Source organism: Atractosteus spatula, chromosome 18 (assembly GCF_055471065.1).
Source record: "Atractosteus spatula isolate fAtrSpa1 chromosome 18, fAtrSpa1.hap1, whole genome shotgun sequence".
Classification (NCBI taxonomy): domain Eukaryota; kingdom Metazoa; phylum Chordata; class Actinopteri; order Semionotiformes; family Lepisosteidae; genus Atractosteus; species Atractosteus spatula.
In genome coordinates, this window is record NC_142723.1 from 6,472,665 (window position 1) to 6,496,553 (window position 23,889).

Below are 23,889 nucleotides of genomic sequence, written 5' to 3' on the forward strand. Positions count from 1 at the left end.
GACCTTCTTAGGAAATGGTTCATCTCCAGCCAGGTAGGCTCTGACTCTTCAAAAGCACTGGTGAGGGTTACTCTGAGGCTGAGAATTTTGAGGTTGTTGGAATATAACACGTACCTCAGTAAAGTGCACTACTGTTATGCTAATGAGTTAAGTAGTTGCTGCAGTTAACCAGTTTAAAAAATTGCAAGTAAAACAGTATTTACAACTTTGACATGACCCAAGGGAAACGTGAAAGGATGTCACGGGGAACTGTATTTAAAAGTTCTTTACACAAAGAGTTGTGGGAGAATGGCACAGGCGACCCAGAGATTTTTTTTAAATCGACAGCCTGTTTTCTTTCGAGCAACGGCTGCATGAGATTACCCAATCAAACTGATATCAGTAACCAAAAGGGTTACATGGATCAAATACTGTCCTCTCATTTGAACTTTCTCATGTTCTTGTAACTTACTACATGAACACATCAGCTGCATGACCAGTTAGAAGTACAAATGTAGTAAATTAAATGTATGATAAACGTTCACACATGAAAAATCTGACTTCTTGGTGCAGAGTTAAGATAGATCAGGTTGTAGAACAGTAAGTGTCCTGCAAAGAACTTTAGAGCTCACAGCTCGCCTGCATGTTTCTAAATCCTTTCATTCACATTCCTGTGGCTCTCAAACACTCAGGATTAAATGCACGAACTGTGATTACTCAGATGACCATGGGAAAAGGGATTTTGAAACTTGTAACTCATGGGAGCTTTTGTAAACATGCTCGATTTCTTTAACAGGTTTTCAGGTGGAGCCAAGAAAAAAAGCTGCCTGCACCGTCAGACTGTGGCCACGCCCACTCGAATGACATCACTCGCAGGCCACGCCCCGCGCACCTGTGCGCCAGGTTCTGCTGGAGAGAGGGGAGCCGAGTGAGTTTGTTCCGCGGCGTTTATGATTGTTTTTAATTTTCTTTTATTTGGATGTAGATAAAATTTAACTCATGTAATTATGTAGTCTAAACCTTACACGAGAAAAGGGTAAAACGCGTAATTTTGTTGGGAGCTAAATAACATTTAATGCGCCTTTGTTCACAAACTTAAGCGTGTGCATTCATCCAAACCTACGTTTGGGAAGTATTTTGAAAAGTAGCTTTGTAAAGTTTTTCGTTATTTCCCAGAGTTTGTTGTGTGATTATGCTCTTCTATTCGTGGTAACATTTTCGCTTGCAACTAATACTTCTTAATGGGCTTTAAATTGTAAATTCGACTTTCTGGTGTTTTCAGTTTAGTGTCTTCGGGAAGGACAAGATTCGCACTAAATAATGGGAATTTAAACGTAAGTACAAACATTGTATTCATTTCTTTACAAGGATCTCAGTAAGATATATTTTGCGCTGTCTGCCCTGGTGAAAACGCCGTTTGCTACTAAGAAACCTTGGTTTCAATTATCTTTAAATAACCGTCTAAATACTTGTGTTCTTGTGTTTCCAGTTTGGTGTCTTCGGGCAGGACGGGCTTGGTTCAGCTGCTGAAATTATCTGTGTAAGTATAAAACTTTTTATTCGTTCACGCGTATCGCATTGAAGTACACTACAGTTTTTGGAAGAAGACTCAAACTAGGCGATACTGGATTTCTCCAGGGTAGAAATGGTGTTGACCCGACAACACTGTAGGCCTGCTGTTTATAGCAATCATTTTCAGCTAAAACTGCGATCACTGTCGCTTTTTTAATGCCCATAATACAGATTCATTAGAACCCGTTTTAGCTTCCAAATTGCATCGCAACAATTAAGACAACGTAACCTATAAAACTATAGATTGATTGTGTGTTAAATAAGTTGTTTCAGAAAACAGAATGTGCTAGTCTCTAATCGATACACTGTAGTTGTGTTGTGTCTTCGGTATTCACACTTGTAACCTTTAAATGTAATCGCTTCAATACCCTGTTAAACAGGAACGTTTTCTGTTACACCAGGCTGAGCGCTTTGTTCCAACTGGAAATCTTTTTGAACTGTATCAGTCAATACAGAAGCTCGATCTAACTGGGATAATTTCGAGATCCTGTTTGTAACCGAAAGTTAATACTGATTTCTGTTGTTTTACAGGAATTGCAACGAAGTTCGTCTTCATTCCGGTCGCTGCCTCGACTGATACCTCGGAGAAACAGTAACGTGCTGTATGTTTCTGTTTTAACATGTAGCTGCTTGCAAATGTTTTCTTACTCTGTTGACTTGTAACAGTATTTATCGTTAATGTTGCCGTGCTTTGACACTGTAATTGAAATGCATGTTAATTTTCACTTGGAAGCTTGTGCATCCGACGTATTGTAATGCTTTGTTTTGTATGCAATTTTCGCTCAATAAATTGTTGATTGAACCTTGATTTTGTTCTTATGTTTCTTGTGCAGAGTTCTGTACCCCCTTGGCCCTGAAAAACCCCGATGTTGGTGAGTTTTTTGGCGGAGAGATTTTGCTAACAGTTTGTGGCCGCAAGGGGACACCCTATCGCTTTTTGACTTGAAAAGGTCAAAGGCTACCCCCTTTTTAAGCGTGTCCAGATTTTCCCGCCAAAAAACTTTTCAGGGTTTTTTTTCAGGGTGTGGTAGCAATCAAGCCGAGCCTCGCCCACCCCCCCTCATTGGAGAGGGGTAGGCGGGGGCTGGCTGATTGACCGCAGCTCTAGCCAAGCCCCCTCACTCCCGGCGGGAGGGGAAGGCAGGCTGGTGGTGGCTTTGGTCCCTGCAGAGAGGCAGGTCTCCTGGGGTGTGGACTTAGAAAGCTGTCAGTTGCAAGCTGTGACTGATAGGCTGAGTCCGCCCTGGGTGCCTCCTCTCTCTCGGGCCGAGGCCATCTCCAGCCTGCCTTCCCCTCTTGCAGGGAGTGAGGGGGCTTGGCTAGAGCTATTCTCAGTTCTCCTCCCCCCAGGGCTATACCCCCGCTCCCTCCTAGGGACCCTTCGCACTTTTCCAAATCAAAGTAGTGCGGTGCGTGGCGCACACAGCAAGACAACCCTTCGCACCTTCGAAAACACAGGACAATGCAGACAATGAAATGAGAGTTTTTATTGCAGAATTCACAGCAAATACATTAGCAGCAGTCAACAGAAAACATGCAGATCAAAAATAAAATACAGCACTGAATCGGGACATTACAGATCAAGCCACTGGTATCAAAAATCAAATGTAAGAAAAAGCACACATTGTCGAGAAGAACTTGCCGGAGATCGTCGGAGCGCAGAGATGTCGTCAGGAACCGCAGAACTGAAGGCAAAAGAAAAAGGATCAAGTTTACAGGATATCGGACTTGTAGAAACGATTCACTTGAAGTTCCGAAGTCTTAACTTCTTAAATAAGTTGCCTAAATAAAGAAATACTCAAATTGAACAATAAGCCATGGGAAATCACCACTACTCCAATATTTAGAAAATACTTTAGGTCACATAGAAATTCAATGCTACTTGTAAATACAAGACCAGGTAACAAAGCGTGTATACTATTCGAATAAACTCTGCTTTGAAAACCATCGATAAAATGTGTTGGTATTATCCGTCTTTACCCAATGAATTCAAAAGATGAATGAAAATATCATATAAAAAAGAACCAGCGCCTTAGAGTATACTCCACAAAATCACAATTAAACGAAAATCAGTTATCGAGTTAGTATAAAACTGTTCTTGTGTTAAAATGCTAGGAAATACGTGTTGTTTTATCGAGTTACACAAATAATGTAGCGGAAGGTACAGTAGCAATTGAACTTACCTTGGAAAGAAACACTTTCATAAGTGGACGTCCGTTCTTGAAATCCTTTTGTCCCCTGGAGAAATAAAGAAAAACTTACGAATTAGTCAATTTCATCTTTACAACATTTGATCATTTCTTAGCGGTAAGTGTTATTATAGCCCGAATCCGAAAAGCAGAGATTACACAGCTACTGACTTCATACAGCAAATGTTTGAAGATAAATTACAGCCTTTTTTTTCGTTAAAGGAAACAGAGTTAGAGATACCATATGTTTTAAAAAACTTACATGAAAGGTGGTATAAGAACGCTGAATCCAGACTTTTAAAACTTCGAGAGCACGCTCCAACGGACGGGAGACTCTTTTCGGCGTCCTAAAACACAAATTAAAGAGAAACAAAGGCAATTGATAAAAGTTGCAACTGAGGGCAAAAGAAAAAGGATCAAATTAACAAGATACCGAGCTTGCAGAATCGAATCTTTTTACTTTTTAAATAAGCTGCCTGAATAAAGAAATATACAAACACGCTCAAATTCAATAAGATACCAACGGGTAATTTCACGAGAATTCACAGATACATCCCTGACCCCCCACTCCAATGTTTAATAAACACGATCAGCCACATACAAATTCGAATTTAAGAGCAACTACCATTTACAGAGTGTATTATTTACGATTTAACTCCCTGCTTTGAAAACCAAAGTTAAAATTTGTATCGTCCATCTTTACCCAATGGATTCAAGAGAGGAACAAAAGAACAAGCGCTTTAGTTTTCTTTTTCTATTCAACAAAAGCACAACGACAGGAAAATCAGTTATATACTTGGTATAAACCCGTTCTGGTGTTAAAATCCAGGGAAATACGTTTTGTCTTGTCGAGTTACACAAATATAAATAGTATAGCGGAAGGTAGGAATAGAACTTACCTTGGAAAACACCCTGGTAATTATCATGTTAACAATATTTTATCATTTCGGAGCGGAAAGGGTTTTTATAGCCCGAATCCCAAAAGCGGGATTTACACAGCTTCTGGCTTTATAAAGCAAATGTTTGAAGCTAAACTACAGCCTTTTATCGTTTAAGGAAACTGACCAAGAGATACCATATCTTAAAAAAAAACATACTTAAATGAAAGATAGTATAAGAACACTAAATACAGACTTTTAAAACGTCGAGAGCACGCTCCAACGGACAGAAGACTTATTTCGGCTTCCTAAACGCAAATTAAACTGAACAAAAGTAGCAACAGCAATACAGTTTTGTCTAGCTTTACTAAAGGTGAGATTTGATTTTTTTGCATGTAAAATAAGAAAACTAGAAATAAAACGCAAACGCACCTCAAGCCGCAGAAACTCGCCCCGCCGCCATCTTGCCGGGCGCACCTGTGGAACAGGTGGACGGGGCGTGTCCGCTGAGGAAGGTCACCCTGGAGGCGGGCCCGGCTCCTGAATGACAGCTGTGCACTCTGTTACAAGGGCTCAACACTGACGGTACTGAAGATAAAAAAAGCCTTAACTCACCAAATCGTATATAATGTATATAACGGCTGAGGACTTTCAGACAACCGAATACAGTGACATCGCCCTGGCTGTTCGTCGGGAACGTTCAGCTTGCGGCCGGTTGATCTCTAGAATCAAGAGAAATGTGCTGGAGAGAGACCCCTGTCGCCCCTAGTTAGGACTTCACCTCTCGTTCACTGCTAGTGCCACACCTGTCCTGAAGGTGTCACAGTGGTATAAGGGGCTGCTTTTTAGAATTGAATTCCGAACTATGCATTTATAAAGGACTTAAACCCCCCATTTGTCCCTGTTTTGGAGGGCCCCGAAAATGGAACCCCCCAAAACGGCCGGCGTGGTAGAGAACAGCCACCTCCACAAACTCACCCCGACAGCACGAGAGCTACACCCGGGGGTTAGATCTCAGACTGACGGGGAGGCTCGGGGCTCGACTTCAACTCCAGAGACTCCGGGGGAGTCAATCTGCTTTCTGAACTTTACAAGTGCCCGATAGTTCAGCCCGCGGAGCCACCAGGCCGGCCACACACCACACCGGGCACCTAACTCTCTTATTCAGTCTAAAGCCAAGTCACAGTTCAAAGACGGGCTCGCTGTTTGCTCGCTTTTCAAGCATTAAGGCTAAAGAGAAGCCGTGGTAATGCGTTACTGAAACCGTTTTTGCGATTGTTTAACTTTTCGAGTGACAGTGAAAAATAAAATAACAGAATTTTGTAGCAGAGTTGGAGGAACACGTATGTCATTTGTCAGACGCGAAGTCTGTGAGGTAAAAATGTTGATTTTTTTTTAAAACGAAACGTCTGAAATAATTCTGAAGACAACTTATTTAAAAATGCATGAACAATGACATTAATTAAGGCTTTAGACCCCGGCTGGTGTCTGGGCAGAGTATCCCTTTAGTTCCTTTATACCAGTAGGTGTGCCGACATGATTTATTTCCGTCGACGTTTGTCAAGGTGCCACATTGAAGTTTAATCCTTCATATTAAAAATGTGTCGATCAAAAGCAATGCATGTAAATAGAATGTGAACTCATGTGTGCATAGAAAACAGAAGAGTGATAAGGATGTAACAACTAGTTTTGCTATCAATGGAGCATCACGTCGCTCCTTATTAGAGATGCTGTTATTTAATACACTATAAGATGAGAAAGGTTCTGTAGTCAAGTGTCAAGAGTGCAGGTGGTAAAAATGTTGTCTGTGAATATCAGACTGCTGGCACTGAACTAGTGGAAGCAGTGTGCGACAGGTATTTAGGAGTTTTGTATTAACTCATAACTGTCATCCCTAAGAGAGAGATGCTAATTCATTTGGATGAATTTAGAAAGTAATCATAAATCTATTTAGTGTAATACACTGTGTACACAGGATGTACAGTGAAAAGCGCTGGGGAACCACTGTCAATGAGTGATTTACTGTAAGTACAGGTGAGATTGACTATCAAACACGGGCAGTATAATTCTTACTCTCTGATCCAAATTTAAAAGACAGGAATAGAGAAACACTGGCGCAACATTGACGCTAATGTCTAACCTTTTACTATGATCTGAATCCCTGGGGATGAAGAAAGTATTTTGAATATAATTGAATTGAAAACATTTGGTTAATGTTCAAAGTTTCAATGAGATTACTTCATCAATATAAAGACATGGATAATGATGGGGCTTTTTAAAACAACTTAGATACACGTTCAATTATTTTATGTGAAAATATAAATATTTTCAAATATTTCCGAGGTCTACATGTATGAGACAGTAAGAGTTTCCAATGTTATTTCGCAGATGTTTTATGAACTGCCTAGGTCAACGTATAACACAATGTCCTGGTTCTTTTCAACTTTTCCGAACATGCTTTGCATAAAATGGTACAACAGTGGTCTTGTAATACAGGAAGTAACTAATTCTAGTATTTTTAAATAGGTGTCTCGAATGACGGGTTGAATTTTTAAACATGCCTCGATTTGCATGTTCAAACGGACACAGTAAGAAACTGATTACGTCTTCAGATTAAAAAAAAATATATTGACACAGCTTCGAAGTATTAAAACGTGTGAGCTAAAGCCTTTTTTAAGAACATGCAATTGTTTGCTAATGTTCGCTTTTTAATGTTAAACCCGTGACTCTTGTGATCGTGGTATGATATTGGAATCAAACCTTTTTCCTGTTCACACAAACGCACAGAAAATACTGGTATGAAATGCAAAATCAACTGTCGGTCCTCGGGCAAACAGAAAAACAAAACTGCAGACTTTCTTCAAGTTGAAGTTCAAGTAACGGAGTGCTTGAACTTTCCGGACGGGGTTACTAGCGGTCAAAGTCGCCGTACACGGTCACGTGATTACTCGGGGGGGGGAGGCGCTATATATCGGGAACAAGAGCAGCTGGGAAGCTACTTTCAATAATACAAACGAATCAGACCGGTTCGGTTCTCCCGAGCCGCTGTAGGGTGGCGCAGTGACGTCACGCCCCCGAAGAAATTAGGCGGTATATTTCGGAAACGAAAGTAGCACAAACACAGCACTAACAAACGCGGTTCATCATTTGTGCCGCTTATAGGGGGGGGACAACTTTACGGAGCTGGCAGCGTGAAGTCAGTGTGTTCCCTGTCTCAGGGTATCGCAGTGTGAAGGTGGGATCTTGATACTGGAATCAGAACTACTCGCAGCCTCTCCAATTCACTGCATTACAGTGTACAGTAGAGGCACCCAGCGCTGTTAAATTGATAATTAGCAGGATCTGCATTATATAAAGAGCTGGTTGTGGCAAGCTAAGTAGCTCCGATTAAAAACCTTTAACTTTGAACTTAATTGTCCCTGTTAGATGTTTGGAATCTCAATTGTCTCGACTGCAGTGGGATTTGTGCGGACTGGCTGTTTGAAAACGCCGCTGTTTAACAGCAGAGACGAGCAGCTCCGGGATCCGCTGCCCCTATTGGCCGAGTGTGATTGAGAAGGCAGGTGCGGTCGGTCTGCAATTAGACTTCAATTCGCTCATTTATAGCAGTTCTGGGACCTATCTTCGCTTTTAAATAGCGAGTTTGGAAGCAAAAACGTTTTTAAAATTAACCGTTTCACAGGAATTGCGGGATTCCGGGCGAAGTTTGTCACTTTTTCTCGGGGCGGGTGGAAAATGTAATAAAATGGGGTTTAATGGTAACAATTTCGAGACCGTTGGAGCTACTAGACGGGCTAAGTTTTGTGCTTCGACTCTGCGAAGAGAAACGTGGATTAAAATAGTGCCTACAAATTTTTTACGTTGCTAATTTCGTATTTTATAGCTTTAATTAGACGATACACTTTTTGGTTTGTATTCCAGCCTTCTACTGTATATTGGTGAGTCTCTAGGCTTTAAACAGCAGCTTTTTTTTATCCTTCACGGCGTGGCCTGGAGACCTGATCGCAGACCCACTCGTGTACCGAGTGACTGGATCTCCGCGGCGGATTCACAGGTGAGTCGGAGTCTCTTCTTCCTAGAAGCCAGGAGTCCCGGTCAGGAAAGCGCGGCTCAGGAGTGAACCACTTTCACCGGGATGGCGGATTTTGAAATCCTGTGGTTCCGTTTAACTTGTATCTCGCTGTGAAGATGTAGATCCAGCTGGGTTTTCCTTCTCTCGAAACAGTTTGCGGGAAGTCGCACCGACCGCTCTGCTTAGCTTGAAATGGGTGGGACTCGTAACGGACTGCACCCAGCTGTGCGAGACCCGGTACGAAAACTGAAACCCCCGGTGCGAGGAGAGGGAGAAATCGGTTACCTTGCTCCTGTCCCGCTGTAGAGTTTTTATACGATAACATTTTAAGCAAATGTTTCTGGTTTCAGCAAAACCTGTAAGAAAAATTAATGCGTTTTTTTTTCCCCCCCAGCAACAGAGCAAAGCGTTTGTACCAGGAGAGCAGCGAGGTATCGCTATCAGCCGGGACCACAGCCTGCACAGGCCAGGAGGCCAGAACCGCCCCGTATTTATAACCTGAGTCCTGCTGAGCGCGAAAAGGACGACGAAGGTAGCTAATTAAGACACCGGGGACGGAGATGAGACTCTGGATATCAGTGCAATAACACCGGTGTATATTGTAATTGGTTTTTATGCTTTATTTCCTTATGCTGTAATAAACTGCTGTGAATGTGTTAATTGGATTGATTAGTCTAACAGGGTTTGGGTGTGGGGGGTACTGGGGTGTAGAGAACCGTGAAGCGGGTCCCCCCCCTTTAAACGGTCCCACCACGGGGCTCGCAGCGCTACAGCCTCCGGGCACTGGCGTTGTCCCGGTCAGGGGACTGCGGCCTAGCCTACAGCCTCTGTCCCCGATCTCTGCGGGCCTGAGGACACTCGCCCCTCGGTATGGGAAGGATGACGCTCCACGCTCCTGAGAACGCTTCTAGTTACCATGGTAACTAGGGGGCGTGACTGGGTGTTAGGGGCGGGGTTCAGTATCCAATCAGCGCCTTGAAGAGGTGGGTGTAAGCCCCGATCACAAGAGGGTGCGCTGAGCGCGAGAGGAAAAATAACTGCAGAAATATGCGGGACTCGAACCCGGCTCACAGGGGGTGGAGAGGTAGAAGAGTCGGAGGTTCAGCTGAGTGAGCTATAGGTCGTGCTACTCTGAGAGTAACTCCTTGGAGATATTTGTTTAAATGCCCCTAAAGCAAAAAAAAGTATCTCTCCTCGTCTTTTAGGATCTTGGAATTCTATTTTTTTTTGTAGTTGTAGTTTCGTTCTTTACCTTCCGTAATGTAGCTTTTCCTGGATTGCTTGTCCTCGATCAAGTGCTGCCAGAATCAAGATCTTTCTTTTCCAGCTGAAGGCAGGGAGTACTAAATGCATTGTGTGCGTCTCAGTGCCTCTTTTTGTAAACAAAAAAAAAAAAAAAGTGAGGTGCTTTTAGTTTTTATCATAATCTAATTCACACAATGTATGCATGTCATTGTTGGTGGGTACCAATCAATTAAGAATGTAACAATTCATGACGTGAGGAGTGTAAAAGATGATCTGGACATAAGTTCAAGTAGGGAGCTGCCTCAGCCTGCATAGGCTGCAAAGGAACAAGTAAGGGTTTATTCTGTGCTGAAAAGAGAAGTGTACACCCCAAGAAGGCTCCACAGCCAAAACTGTTTCCTTTCGTCTCTTTTAGCATGGAATAAACCTTTACTACTTCTCATCTGAAAAGAAGGGGCAATTAGGAAACAAAATGGAAGAAGAGAAATAGTCTCCATATCTGCAGTTCTCACATGATGGGAACCCCCAGGTACCGCCCAGCCCCCCTACAGCCCCAGCCCTGGACTTGTACCCCTTACATGCAGTGTGCTCTCTTTCTCAAAGTAAATGTGCAAATGAACTTCACCTGATTAAATACATTACTGTATGAGTGTGGCAGACGGGTCATCTGGTTTATTCTTTATTCACTCAAAAATTTCAAGCAATTTAGTCTTCATCATTGGCATTGTGGATTATATCTTTTGTGAGAATTTCATCTTTAACTAAAATGAGAAACTGGCTGTTGAACGTTTTCATCATCATTTTCACGGACTAAATTTGAATGAATGAATGGAATGGGCCGACGCCTTTGCTGCTGGTCTCTTAGAAGAATCTGCAGTAATAAGATAGATGGGGTTTCCTCTAGAGACCAGGCTCAGCTCATTCTTTACTTCTTACAACGGTCCCTCTACCATCTTTACCAAAGTGAATGTTAGCTGATGTCCTGCACCTGAGGTCACAGTCTTCCAAGGCCCCAATGCACAAAGACAATTGAAAGGCTTGCTGGGACTGGACAGTGTGCATCGGCGTTGAGCTACACTGCCTGCTTTTCATCAGGCTGGGGCAGAGGCTTCAAACTGCAACCCCTTTAGGGGCTAAGGCACTGGGTTTTATTCTGATGGTCTCAACAGAGGCCGAGTGCGCCACCATCGCGATAGGTCTCGTTACTCTGGAAGTGCTGGGGAGCGAGGGCCTCCTGCTCCTGGGGTTTTATTTTTTTGGTGTGCCGTCTTCATTGTGCCGTCCGCTAGGCGAAGTACGCAAACAAGAAAACGGCAGCGCACATGCAGACGAGGAGGTTGGCGTTGACCACGTGTCTCAGGCAGGGGTCCTCGGCCAGGGAGCAGACAGCGATGTCGGGCGGGGGCGAGGCAGGACCGCCCCCTTCCTTTTTGCGTTCCATCCCGCACACCCAGAGAAAGACGGACTTGAGGCGGGAGCCTCCTTCCTCGCTGGCCTGGCTCGAGCTGGATTCTGCTTGGGAAAGGACAGGTTGGTCAGGTTTCCTGGGAAGCTCCTGTTATTCCTGCGGCTTCCTGACAACTCCCCTTCACAGTGTGCTATCCTGGATTGTTGGGCGTTAAATCCCCAAAGGTAGCACTTCTTAGAAACACAGGATTTAGAATAACAAGGTACTTGCCAATTTATCATATACTGTAGCAGTACTCCATGAGTAGCTACAGTGCTAGTCTGCTGTTAGCACTGTTAGCAATTTTCCCTAAATATAGTTGCCAGATGCATGTACAAGCGATTCTCTGTGGTTCAAAAGGATTTAACAAGACTTCCTTGCACAATAAGTCAACTCAAATTCACAATGCTCTAAACAGGAATTCCTCTACCCAGAATTCAACAGCCTCATCCCTCAGCTCAGACGTTTTTGCCTCCGCCAGCCCCCACACCCCGCCAGGCAGCTCACCCTTCCGCGGGTTGGGCGCGCCTCCATTCTCGGCTCTCTCTGCCTCCTTCTCCGGCACTGCAGTCCCGCCATCAGCGGGCAGAACGGCGATTTCCACTCTGGACGGATCCGCTCGGTCCAACCTCGTGAACCAGGTGAGACGGCTGATCTGTCAGCACAAAGGACGAAAGACAGAAGGTCAGAAGGTCGGAAATGCCTCTCCGGTTTTCATTTTTAATTGTCCCTTGGGAACTCAAAAAAAGGCATCCTTTTCTAATGGGTGAACAAAAAGCCTAGCCCTGTTCTCCTAGGCCTGTGACTGCACAGTTTAAAGTAGATTTCAAAGCAATCTAAAGAAGTCCCAGGCACTGGTCACTTACCTGTTCCCTCTGCGGTTTCTCCGTGGCCAGGCTGATGATCACAACCACGGCCAGCGTGAACAGGGACAGGATGATGGAGAAGTACAGGTAGTGGACGTACTTGACGATACCGGGCCGCTCATCCGGCTCGTGGCACTGTGGCGCCGGGAACACGAAGTCCAGGGCCATCCGCACGCAGCCGGCCAGCAGCCCGAGCACTAGGCCCCAGAACGCACCCTGAGTCGTGAGACAGAGCGCAAGGGGGGGAGGGGAGGACAGAAGAACGTCAGCCTGCATCAGGGGTTTGAGATAGGCTGTCCTTTGAAGATTTACCCCATAACCTTCAGCTTCTACTTGAACCGCTGCGCTTTTCCGAAACCCTCAAGAATCCTCCCCTCGTCCCCGTTTCTCTCCACCCGAGCACGGAGCCGGGACATTCGTGTACCTGCTCGCTGCTCCTCTTCCAGAAACAGCCGGCCATGAAAACGATGGCGACGGGGGGCTGCAGGTAGGAGCTGATGGACTGGATGTAGATGAAGAGCTGCCCTCCCTGGCTGGCCTGGACCAGGGGGATCCATAACACGGACACCGCTACCAGCACCAGCACAAAAACCCTGCACAAGAGATGCCCGTGGCACAGTAAAGATACCTCCGCACACACACCCAGACACCACGACTGTACCCTTGCACAGCAAGAGAGACACTTCTACGCACTGGATGCCGCTGGCAGTAGCACACACACACCTTGCATGTGTAGAAAAACGCATGCAGTACATAAGAGATGCCCCTACACAGACAGTGGATACTGACAATGTTACAAACAACATGAACAGTACAGAGAGACATATACAGAAGTGGCAGCTGCTGTAGGAATATCACCAACCCCAGACTTGGACAAAAAACCTGCAACTTCCTGCTGAAACTAGCACTGGGCCAGTGATCTCAAAACAGCTACGCAGGAAGGCCATGTGATTATACCTCTGTGTGTACAGCAGGAAGTGTCTCTTTGTCTCTGCGGAGAAACGAGCAGTGAGCCCTCTTCCACACAAACAAGAACACAAGCAAGGGTACAGCTAAGAAGAGGCCGCTGCATCCATCTCGTTCAAGTGGTTGTTAAAGGTGGATTTCGAAACCAGACCTGAGCCAGGAGGGGCTTGAAGCAGGAGAAGGAAGTGGCACACTTTCAACGTGCTTGTCCATTCAAGGATGAAGACCTTTTCACAGTTGCTCGCTCTGCACTGCTCAACCCATTGATGTGTAAAACCACCTGTAGTGACCAGATCCTCCAAAAACTGCACCCACCCACCTCCACCCAGCCCCGTTACCTGCCTACGATCATGAGCTCCCACTCGGTCGCCCAGGGGCGAAAGTGTCTCCACAGGTCGATGGTGAAGATGGTGCTGGAGCTGTTGAAGATGGAGGTGAGGGAGGACATGAGGGCCGCAATCATCACGGCCATCATCAGCCCGCGCAGGCCTGCGGAAAGCCAACATGAGAAACAAAACCCTCCTCCTCATCATCGGCTCTGTGGCTGACAGGACAGACAAGGTCATCGGCAATGTCACCGAGTCTCCACCCCACCAGGGGAAGTCATTAACTCAGATGACTGATTAGACAACATCTCACATCGACAGAGTCGTTTACAATGCCTGTTTGGGCTTTTCGCCACAGCTTAGGGTCCATACGACTCTTCAGTAAAACGCTCCAGATGAGTCAATTATTCTCTGAGGTGTAACGCCCGCCTGCGCTGATGTTAGAGAGCAACTAATTTTTTTCTTTTATTTCACACAGACTTCAGCAGCTAAACCCCTACTCCTCAGCCTTGAGCCTTATGGGATACGAAATCTCCTGATTTTCAGTTCAGATTTGAATTCATACTCACTTAACGTCACCAGTTTATCCCCTTTCTTCAATCTAAGGCCAACTCCATACGCTGAGATTCTACACTGGCCTAAAACTCTTCCCCAGCTGTGGAACCCTAAGGACATGACTTAATGACAACCTGAACTAACTGACAGAAACAGCCTGAATCCATAACGTTACGCACCATTACCTGCGATTTTTGGGTCCTGTAGAGTATTTGAAATGTATAGTGCAAAACAGAGAAATGACCCTTACATGAAAGAAGATCTTAGCAGGTTGCATCTTTAGAGACCAATGACGAGAGGCTCTACAAGACACGTCTACAAGGCTAGTCCAGCCTCTGCTGTTGGCTGCGGCCGTACCTGTAGGCAAAAGCTCCATCACCAGTTTGGGGTACGCTATGTCGGAGCACCCCACAGGATTTCCACAGACGGCTTTGCATACAACTGGGTCTCCGCAGGCCACTTCATCTGCAAAGCACGGCACCCAACACGAATCGCCATGAAAATGGACATCGAACTAAAAAAAGCAAATCTACCCATTCTAGCAAGTAGGTCTTCAATTTCTAAGGAGTCTTTTCTGCTCCTTCAAACCCTTGATACATTTTTTTCCTTACTGTTTCCTCCTTCCACCCCCTGGTGAAACAGTCCAAAACTCTGTACGCTGAGACACACAGGCTGGAGCTTGTCACAGGTTTAAAGGGGAACTTCAACGCTATTTTATATTTTGGGGTTAGAAAGAACGAGCATCGGTGAGTGCATTTCAAACCACAATTAAAGAAAAATGGACACAGTGACCTGTAAAACCTCCAATTTACATCACAAACTAGACAAAATCTCCAGGTATGTGCAGAACCATATTGGACGGTTCAAAATGAGACAACAAAACGTCTTGTGACTTGTTGAGGCCTTATGGCACTGTAAACAAGCAAACTTATGAATACATCTCTTTTAATCCAATAAAAATATTATTTTCGATTTCGATTTGCCCGCAAATACAGTATTACTTACATGCGGTCTGCATGCAGAGTTAACGTTGGAACATTTCTGCTGTTAAGTGTCTGCTACACAACCTGTACTTATTTGCTGGTAGTTCGGATTACATTAGTCATTACAGTGACTAGTGAGCAGGAAGGGCCGCTTCGCCTCGCAATTCGTGGGAACTCGAATGCAAGTCTGCGACAACATGGCAACTCACAGAACTTTCACAAAGTTCACGATTCTGTGCTTCATTCAAAGTGTGTTATTTTTTTTTTATATACGGTGAATGAGTTAATGTTGTTCCTGAGATTTAATAACCGGTCTAGGAAATTGGGACTGCCGTTCCCCTTTAACAGAAGGTTATGATTGCACCTGCCAGGGAAAGTCCTCACCTGGGAAGAGTATTCGGCTGATCATTCCAGGAAGCACCATCATGAAAAACGGCAGCACTTTCAGGTACGAGGCGAACAGGGAGCCACCCTTGGCGTGAAGCAGGTTCTTGGCTGCCAGAGACCTCTGAACGATTACCTGCATTCAGAAAGACACAGAAAAGGCACGTGTCTTTGTCCATGCAAAGCCTCAGGCCTGAGCTCAGAGCCCCGTATAGATGATTTATTAACATTCTGCAGAACCTCATTTTATAGCAAATGATCCTTAATAGAATATCCACTACACTCTTATTTATGCAACTTAACCTAAAGCTACTCTACTTCTTACAGAAGCCACACACATTATAATGAATGACCAGCCAGCACAAAGCAAGAAGCAGATACTGACAGATTCCTCGTCATCTCGCCATTGGCTCTCTAGATGAAAATCATCATCAAGGAAGGGTCAGGAGGCCAAAGTAAGTGAGTGGCCCGGGCAATACAGGCAATTGGTTAATACAGAGTACGACTGTCATGGAAAGTGGGGCTAGTCACCTGGTCAGTGCACCAATACCATATGGATGGAATGGTCATCCCCACCAGGATACCCGGCCAGGGCAGGTCAGAGGTCACGGGGTCACGGAAAAGGTGGAAGGCATCTGGTCTGGGCAGGCCGCAGGTGGTGTTGGGGTCTCGGATCTCAGGAATGGCCTCCCAGTACTTGTTGTGCAGCTCCTCCCAGCCCCCCACTGCCGAAAAGCCTGCAGAGACACAGTCAGGCAGCAGCAGAGACCTTCAGAATCTGGGTTCGAGGGGACAGAGTGTTTTTATAAAGCAGTTACTCCAGAAGCCAGGAGCATGCTATGTTAGCCAGCAGCCATATCACCACTGGCAGCCCACTGAAGCTCAGCAGGTGTGAGCCTGGCCAGTACCTGGATGGGAGACCTCCTGAGAAAAACTAAGGCTGCTGCTGGAAGAGGTGTTAATGGTTCCTAATGCCCCACTATAGTGACAGGGACACTATACTGTTAAAAAAGGTGCCGTCCTTTGGATGAGATGTAAAACTGAGGTCCTGACTCTCTGTGGCCAATAAAAATCCCAGGGCATTTCTTGAAAAGAGTAGGGGTGTAACCCCAGTGTCCTGGCCAAATTTCCCCTTGGCCCTTACCAATCATGACCTCCAAATAATCCCCATCTATAAATGGGCTTCATCACTCTGTTCTCCTCCCCACTGATAGCTGGTGTGTGGGGAGAGTACTGGTGCACTCTGGCTGCTGTCATCCAGGTGGGGCTGCACACTGGTGGTGGAGGAGGGGAGTCTCCATTAACTGTAAAGTGTTTTTGAGTGGAGTGTCCAGAAAAGCGCTATATAAGTGTAAGCAATTATTATTACAGTATATCACCTCAATGGCTGACCTCATGCTATTCTGTTAGGGAATGAACCTTACATAGTGAGATTTAAACAGTCCTTATGCAGCTCTTAAAAACAAAGACTATAGATACATTTAGATTTACAAAACAGGCCTGCACACAGCCCTTCGTATCAACCTTGTGCTCGTTTTAGTGGAAGTGGGAAGCAGGGGAGAAGGGCTGGGGAGGTCAGTCAGGAGGGGCCGCCAGGGCACAGGACACACTTACTGAAGCCCATGAGGATCAGGGCGCCGATCAGCATGATGACAGTCTGAAGAGCATCTGTGTAGATCACCGCAGCCAGGCCACCTGCAACCACAGAAACACAGTGACTGCACCGGGACCAGACATGCTGATAGAGCTTCTTCAGGCTCTTGTATGACCTGTTACCCAGCTGTTCTGCTGAGTGCATTTAGGGGAAACATCACCACGTTTCCCAGCCTCATACTCCTCATATTGTAGCAGCAGCCAGCCCTACAGAGTCCTGGTCTTGCAGGAACGATAGATTTGCTCAAGCCTCAACCGCTAAATACAAACAAAAAGTAATTAAAAAAGTTAATTTATGCAGGTGCTGGACACAAGAAAAAACTGTGTAGGGCTGATGATATTTGTACTTTTAGCTGAATCAAGTGCATGGAACTGAAGAATTGCCTCTAAATTACCCTTTAGAACGTCAAGAGATTGATCAACTTAAGGAAGTGAGAGTGTACAGCAGACCCTGCCTGTGAGGACTGTGGTTTCACATCCAATTTTAAAGTAAATTTTTGTGTTGTGCTTGTTGTCCTTCCCCAGGTGACACGAAACAGTTTTATGGACTTTTTATGGGTGGCTGTGGTGACCCTCTACCTGCTATAGTGTACAAGGCAGTGATGACCAGGAGCACGACCACAGCCAGGTACAGGTCCCACTGCAAGGCCTGCTGGATGAACACAGCTCCTGCATACATGTCCACCTGGAAGACACCCGGGACACACGGGCAAAATATTAAAGTAGAGCGTCACTCAACTCAGAGTCACATCCACATTCTCACTTTCACTAGGAATAACACCCCAGAATTAAGTGTACTGAAAGTATCTGGGCACGTTCGGTCACAATTCAGCTTAAAATTGGCTTTAAACCGCTTGGCAGAGGGCTGACCTCCTGGCCAGAGGATGAGGAGGCTGGCACCCCCATGCTGAGGGAGGAGTGACCAAGGGGCAGCTGCAGAGGGGGAGATGGGGTGGAGGTGGCATGCCAAAGACGTATGTAAGGGAGAGAAGTGGATCACGTACAGTACTTACAGTGCTTTAGAAGAGGAAATAATGTCAGGAGCGATTGCTAATTACTGACACCCGAGTCTGATTGAACTTGGTTTGTTGTCATCCCTCACAAACCTTCATTAAAAACTCCAATAATTGGATTAAGAAGCTAATCACTGAAAAAGACCTATAAAATATGATGGGCTTTGGGCCACAGCATGAGAGCAACAGAATGGGGAACACAGCTGTGTTTCTGCAGACCCTCTTTTCAAGTCTCTTCTAAGGATGGCAGAATAGTGAATTAACTTACTCACATTACATCACAAACCTAGGATATACAGTACCTTTTTTATGAGACCTCCTACAGTTCATGATGTGCAAAAAAATGCTGCTTAAATATAGTAAAATAAAAACAGTGGCTGGGCCATTAATTATTTGGGAAACTACTGTAAAATCACTAATATGTCAGATTAGTTCCTTAGTGCTACAGGATCGAGGATGAGCTCTGCCCTGACGAGCTGTCAAAAAACAGGTCTGAGTTTGACCCTTTTCATCCTTTTCAAACGTAAGGCCTGTCTTTTTCTCCCCACTCACCGATATTTTGGTAAAGATGTAAATGAACAAATACAAAATAGCAATGAACAACTGGATCCTTTTCCCTCCAAACCTCTTTTGCAAATACTCGGGCATGGTCGTCACCTGGGCGCGAGATAAGAAAAAACAACAGAAGGGATAGTAACAGTGATGCACCAGCAAGTGAGCAAGAACAAATACAGGCACTTTTCTGATTCACAGCACTGGGATCAGTATCCACATTTCAAAATGGCCCAGCGATAATAAAGGAGGAGTTCTCTGCCATTGTGTCTGTGTGATGTGTTGTATATGGGATTCTGATGCACCTATATCAGTGGCGGAAATCTCCTTTTCTTAAGGACTACTTAATCTAATAAGCTCTTAACTAATCAAGCACAGTAAATTACGATGACCTATTCACCTGGTCCAGTTCATCGTTCCTTATTACTAGGAACACCAGTATCATTGGCCTGGCATTGCTGGTGAGCTCTCCATTAACTTAACACCGATATAACAAAAAGCTTCAGCTGACATTAAAAAGTTACACATTTCCAGGTCTTAAATTGTCCGCAATGAAATCTAATCAGCCAATTATTGGTTTACATCAAGGTTTCCATTAAGGGATGATAGAGAGATCACTTTATTGGCCATATACAATTTCTTGCATTGGGAATTTGTCTTTTCGCATACTCCAGCTTGCTCTCCATGAGACACACAGATAGGGAGAGAAGCTTGGGGTCAGAGCGCAGGGTCAGCCATTTATATGGCGCCCCTGGAGCAGCTGGGGCTAAGGGCCTTGCTCAGGGGCCCAACGGAGTAGGATTCCTCTGCCGGCTGCGGGATTTGAACTAGCAACCTTCCAGCCACAGGCACAGCTCCTTAGCCACAGAGCCACCGCTCCGCCCTTTATTTTTTTTAGAGATAGGTGCTCCAAAGCACGCAGACTAGAAGACATTGTGGGTCCAGACACCCAGGGATTGTCAGCTGTGGGGTGTTTTGGCAATGAGATTGGACTGCAGCTGGGCAGCACAAACCACAGTGTAGCCCCCAGTCTGCAGTCTCACCCCAGAAGCGATGTAGATGGGCAGAAAAAACCAGGCCAGCAGCAGGACGATAAACATGCCCTGTGGGGAAAACCAGAACAAGAGGAGGTTAGACAGTGCAGGGCACACCTGACGCAGGACTCCTCCAAGCCCTAAGATCTGAAAAGCACAAATACACATGGTTCCTGTGCCCTTCCCCATCTCTGAGAGACTAAAAAGTCCCACCCGGGCAGTGGGCCAAAAACAGAAACACAAGAATGAAGGGTGGTTTTTTTTTCCATTTGAAAAAAAGAACGGATATCTTACGTTCCATTCGTACGCGGTGACGGCGATGCCAGAGGCGGCCCCCGATCCCGCCAGTCCTACGAAATGCCCACTCCCCACGTTACTGGCAAAGAGAGACGCTCCCACCTGCCGGGGCAAAGAGGCGGAAAAAGCTGACAGAGATCTGCCCTCGGAGCCTGGGAGGCGAGAAGGCGAGGCAGTGCTCCGATCCCAGTTACACCAGTTCATGCAGAGCACAAAGACATCACCACTCCATAAGAGAGCCGGCCAGCATGCTCAGAATATCCTCAACTGTGTTTTATCCAAACTGCATAAGCAAATGAGCCCCACATCTCCTAGCCGTTCCAGGTGCAGTTTAAATAAAAGAAAGTCTGGGGTATTGTTTTTCTGTGCAACCTTTCTCATGAGGACATAGCAGTTCATACCTGTACGTGCGGTGCTGAACTCACCGACAATGAACTACAAATAGCTCCTAAACATCAAGAGAGGGAGAGAGTATAATATGTACGATACTTCAACTTGAATTGAACAATCGCTGCGATCATGATCCGTGACGTCCTCCATACTCACCGGCCACCACACCATGCTCTTCCCAGCTAGGAAGTACCCGTCCACTGTGCTTCTCTTCGTCTTCCACATGGACTAGACGGGAGAGAGACAAGAGTCAGGTCCACTAAATCCACATCCCCAAGCGCACAAACCCAGCACGTCCAGCCTTCCTCTGACAAGCAGCGGCCATTCTGCACCCCCCCAGCCCCACCGGGCAGCAGATCAGGAGGAGAGAAACGGCTGCGCCAATCGAATTGAAGGAGGAAATCATTTAGTACATTGGCCATCAACAAAGACTTCAAAAACTCCTACACCGAGGATGTGATCAGTATCGTTTGAGTTAAATTAGACAATAACCTTTAACCCACACTCATTGCTTATATATTTGGGTGATGCTTTTATCTAAAGCAACTTCCATTTGTATCTATTTATAAAGACGGGCTAAGCAGCAGGAATCAGTCAAGGATAGGTATACAATTGCCTCTTTGCCTTAAGTACAGTGACACCACTGAAACAATTATCTTCCCTTTACACAAACAAAGCTTTGATCTACATTAGAGCAACCCAGGCATCACTGCAGTACTTACCACTAATTTATGTGGCTGATGGTTTTATCCAAAGGAAGTTAAATTTGTACCTGTTTACACAGCTATGTATTTTACTGGAGCCATTCAGGTGCAGTATCTCGCTCACGTGTACAACAGCACTGTCTCACCTGGGATTCGAACCCGCAACCTTCCAGAACCCTGACCTCTGCCCCCCTTAGAGTTTACGGAATTCATGTATTAAAAATAAGGAGTTTACATTTAAACATCACGGATTAAAAATGATCAAACAAAATACTTAGAAGTGAGCAGCCTCCGATTAAGCAATGACAACTGTGTATTACCCAGAGCCCCACAGCCAAGACAAACAGGAAATACAGGACCAGCACCACGATGTCAGCGATAGCCAGGGATTCTGGCCGGGAAGAGCCCGGAGATCCGGGCGTGGATACGTGGGATACCGGCGTTGGGTCCATGCTGTCAAAGGTCAGGCTGAGGTTAGCCTGGGTCTGGAACATAACACAGAGGAGCACATCAGGATAAGCCTCGCAAACCCCCCTGTACCCCAATACACATACACCCCACTTCTTTTCCACTCCACGGGCAAGGTGTGCAGGGACCCCCATCTCTCCCATCGTGTCAACACACCCTACAGGATTCCTTCGGACTGCCTGTGTTTCCCACTGAAAGGAAGTAGCATTTCATGGATCTGTCCTGTCTCCCAGAGTGCTTGTAACACAGTAACACATTGTTACACAGTGGGTGTGCACCTGTCACACAAACCCCACGGAGCAGTGTCGCCATATCCTGCCCAAACTGCAGAGAAGCATCCCAGTGAAGCCACTTGCTCGGCTCTGGAAGGTTCCCAGGAGCGATACTGTGCTGTAAGTGGGCTGTCCGATTACCGACGTAATATTCAGAATACGCAAGCTCACTGCCGCCTTTGCGAAAAGGCAAAGGGCAACACCAAGAAGTACAGTATTAACCCAATTCATTTCCCCAGAGCATCGTCTTTCTAGAACGGTCCTTGTAGACCTCACCCGGCAATTATTTATGCAGTCTCTGCATCTCAATAAAATCCTGACACAGACTTGTTTTTTTGTGTGAAAATGATTTGCACTTTCACGCTCTTCCTTTATGTATGACTGTAAGGTTATGCAAAACCTCCCTTCCCGACCAGTGCAGAAATCACCTGTCAGCGCAACGGTCTGGCGTTCTGCTGGTCAGGAGGCCCACACCGAGGGGACTGGAATAACTAATAAACTTTTTTTTTTTCCTGCGATCTGGGGACAAGGCTCAAGCAACTTTAAAGTGGAAAGGTAAAAACTGTACTTGCAATGGAATCAAAAGCAAATGCGTTTCGGGACTTACCGTGTCATTGGCGTGTGACTGCGTCAGGGTCTTCGCGGATGGTGTGTTTGACAGCCCTGAACCTGTGTGTTTGTGTGTTGTAATATCGTCCCTGTCTTTTTCGCGTTCCCCCCTTCCTTCTCGCCCATTTAAATCCCTAGTTCATCTCGCCTGCCAGTCCGCCAGCGACTGAACTTTAGCCCTCTAAGGAGTTTGGTCCAAACTCCACCAGGTGACACTCCGTTATCGATTTACACCCCATCTGAAGTGTAGCAATCTTTCGTAATGAGAAGTCAGCCTCAGCTCCAGACGCGCAGTCATTAGGCACTGAAGCGTGTGTGTGTGTGAATGACCTACTGTAATTCTCGGTGAGAATGAGCGATTTATGGGTCGGAATCGAGATATTCATCGGGGATGCGCAAAATGGCTCCCACGTGGAAAAGTCGGCGTTTATCGTTATTTTAGTTAGGTTTCTATCGTATTTTTGTTGATTCCATTCAGTAAACCGAGTTTGCCAGACCTCCCAAGTTAATACACCGTTGTAAATTATAAGGGTTTCAGGTTATACCATACCACTATAACCTTGCCTCTATTGCAACCCTGCTACAGTACATTGGGCCAACCCCTGCTACGACTCAGGCTGTATTATTTTCCACCTGTTTCCAACCGGATTACCTGCCTTCTCCATCTGACTGAGCTGAGGTTGAGCGTCTGCGGCAGAGGGACCGACGGCCGGCCTGCCTCTCTCCCTCCGCGGCCCGGCTGGACTTGACTGCGTCTCCGCGGCTCCTCGCTATCAGCCAGGCCGATCCTATACAGCTTTCCGTCAGCTGGCCGGGAGGTTAATTGCTCTTACTGTACACGCAGGTTGCTCCGACGGCCCTCCTTTAGGTGAAAAGGAGGGTGGTAGTAATGCGATTTTATTTTCCCGGCGAGGTCTTCCCTATGTTTGATTGGCCTCTGTGTCAAGGATACCGGGGAAGGGTAGCTTTTCCTTCTCTGCAGTACCTGCATCTTTTGTCTACTGCAGGTGCCATTCATGCTAAAATATTCAATAATTCTGCAGCTGTTTTTTACTCGCTGTAGCCCCAGATATGTGGTGACAGTGAGTCTGTACACAGTAAAAAAAAAAAGTTTATTCGCTACACACAGAAGCGAGCAACTCAAATGGGTTTCAGAATGGGCTAATCCAGTACGTAATACGAATTTAGCAAAGATTTTGTTTCTCATACCCTTTTACTGATCAACCTCTAAGCCTATTTCAATATTTAGATACCGTGAAAAACCTGAGAACTGCACGTCCATCAAAGTTATTTCTGTGGGACTCTCAAAAACACATCTTTTACGGACAACTCGCTTTGGTTTAAAGGTCACAAATTCGGTGAGCTCTTCCAAGCTGAGCGCAATACTGGACTGTGTGTCGGCTGTTGTTTTTTTTGTCTGGTTATCGATTTAATA

At 45.7% G+C, this 23,889-nt stretch overlaps 1 protein-coding gene and 2 long non-coding RNA genes across 3 annotated transcripts; 1 reads left to right on the forward strand and 2 right to left on the reverse strand.

Moving 5' to 3' along the window:
* Nucleotides 1-1,046: 1,046 nt before the first annotated feature.
* LOC148818481 (uncharacterized) lies at nucleotides 1,047-2,458 on the forward strand. Its single transcript, XR_016094387.1, has 4 exons — nucleotides 1,047-1,313; nucleotides 1,469-1,519; nucleotides 2,083-2,153; nucleotides 2,385-2,458. It is a non-coding gene; the product is annotated as an uncharacterized LOC148818481 (long non-coding RNA).
* A 576-nt stretch (nucleotides 2,459-3,034) lies between these two features.
* Nucleotides 3,035-5,089, reverse strand: LOC148818482 (uncharacterized). The gene is made up of 4 exons (XR_016094388.1): nucleotides 5,051-5,089; nucleotides 4,003-4,087; nucleotides 3,735-3,789; nucleotides 3,035-3,236 (listed from the first exon to the last, which is right to left on the reverse strand). It is a non-coding gene; the product is annotated as an uncharacterized LOC148818482 (long non-coding RNA).
* A 5,512-nt stretch (nucleotides 5,090-10,601) lies between these two features.
* Nucleotides 10,602-22,559, reverse strand: slc5a11 (solute carrier family 5 member 11). The gene is made up of 16 exons (XM_088936601.1): nucleotides 22,453-22,559; nucleotides 21,426-21,590; nucleotides 20,558-20,629; nucleotides 20,009-20,113; nucleotides 19,724-19,783; nucleotides 18,681-18,785; nucleotides 17,695-17,800; nucleotides 17,077-17,157; nucleotides 15,994-16,199; nucleotides 15,463-15,598; nucleotides 14,453-14,560; nucleotides 13,553-13,703; nucleotides 12,673-12,841; nucleotides 12,249-12,464; nucleotides 11,890-12,037; nucleotides 10,602-11,447 (listed from the first exon to the last, which is right to left on the reverse strand). The coding sequence occupies exons 2-16, from the start codon at nucleotides 21,555-21,557 to the stop codon at nucleotides 11,221-11,223; spliced, it is 2,022 nt and encodes a 673-aa protein (XP_088792727.1). The 5' UTR covers nucleotides 21,558-21,590; nucleotides 22,453-22,559; the 3' UTR covers nucleotides 10,602-11,220.
* Nucleotides 22,560-23,889: the final 1,330 nt, after the last annotated feature.

What these genes read in the sequence shown, in the direction of transcription:
- slc5a11 (XM_088936601.1), bottom strand. Translation starts at nt 21,557, where the DNA reads ATGGACCCAACGCCGGTATCCCACGTATCCACGCCCGGATCTCCGGGC. An exon ending in TCACCGCGTACGAATGGAAC is followed by an intron (nt 19,784 to 20,008) that starts GTAAGATATCCG and finishes TTTTCCCCACAG; the next exon opens with GGCATGTTTATCGTCCTGCT. An exon ending in CCTGATCCTCATGGGCTTCA is followed by an intron (nt 16,200 to 17,076) that starts GTAAGTGTGTCC and finishes GTGTCTCTGCAG; the next exon opens with GCTTTTCGGCAGTGGGGGGC.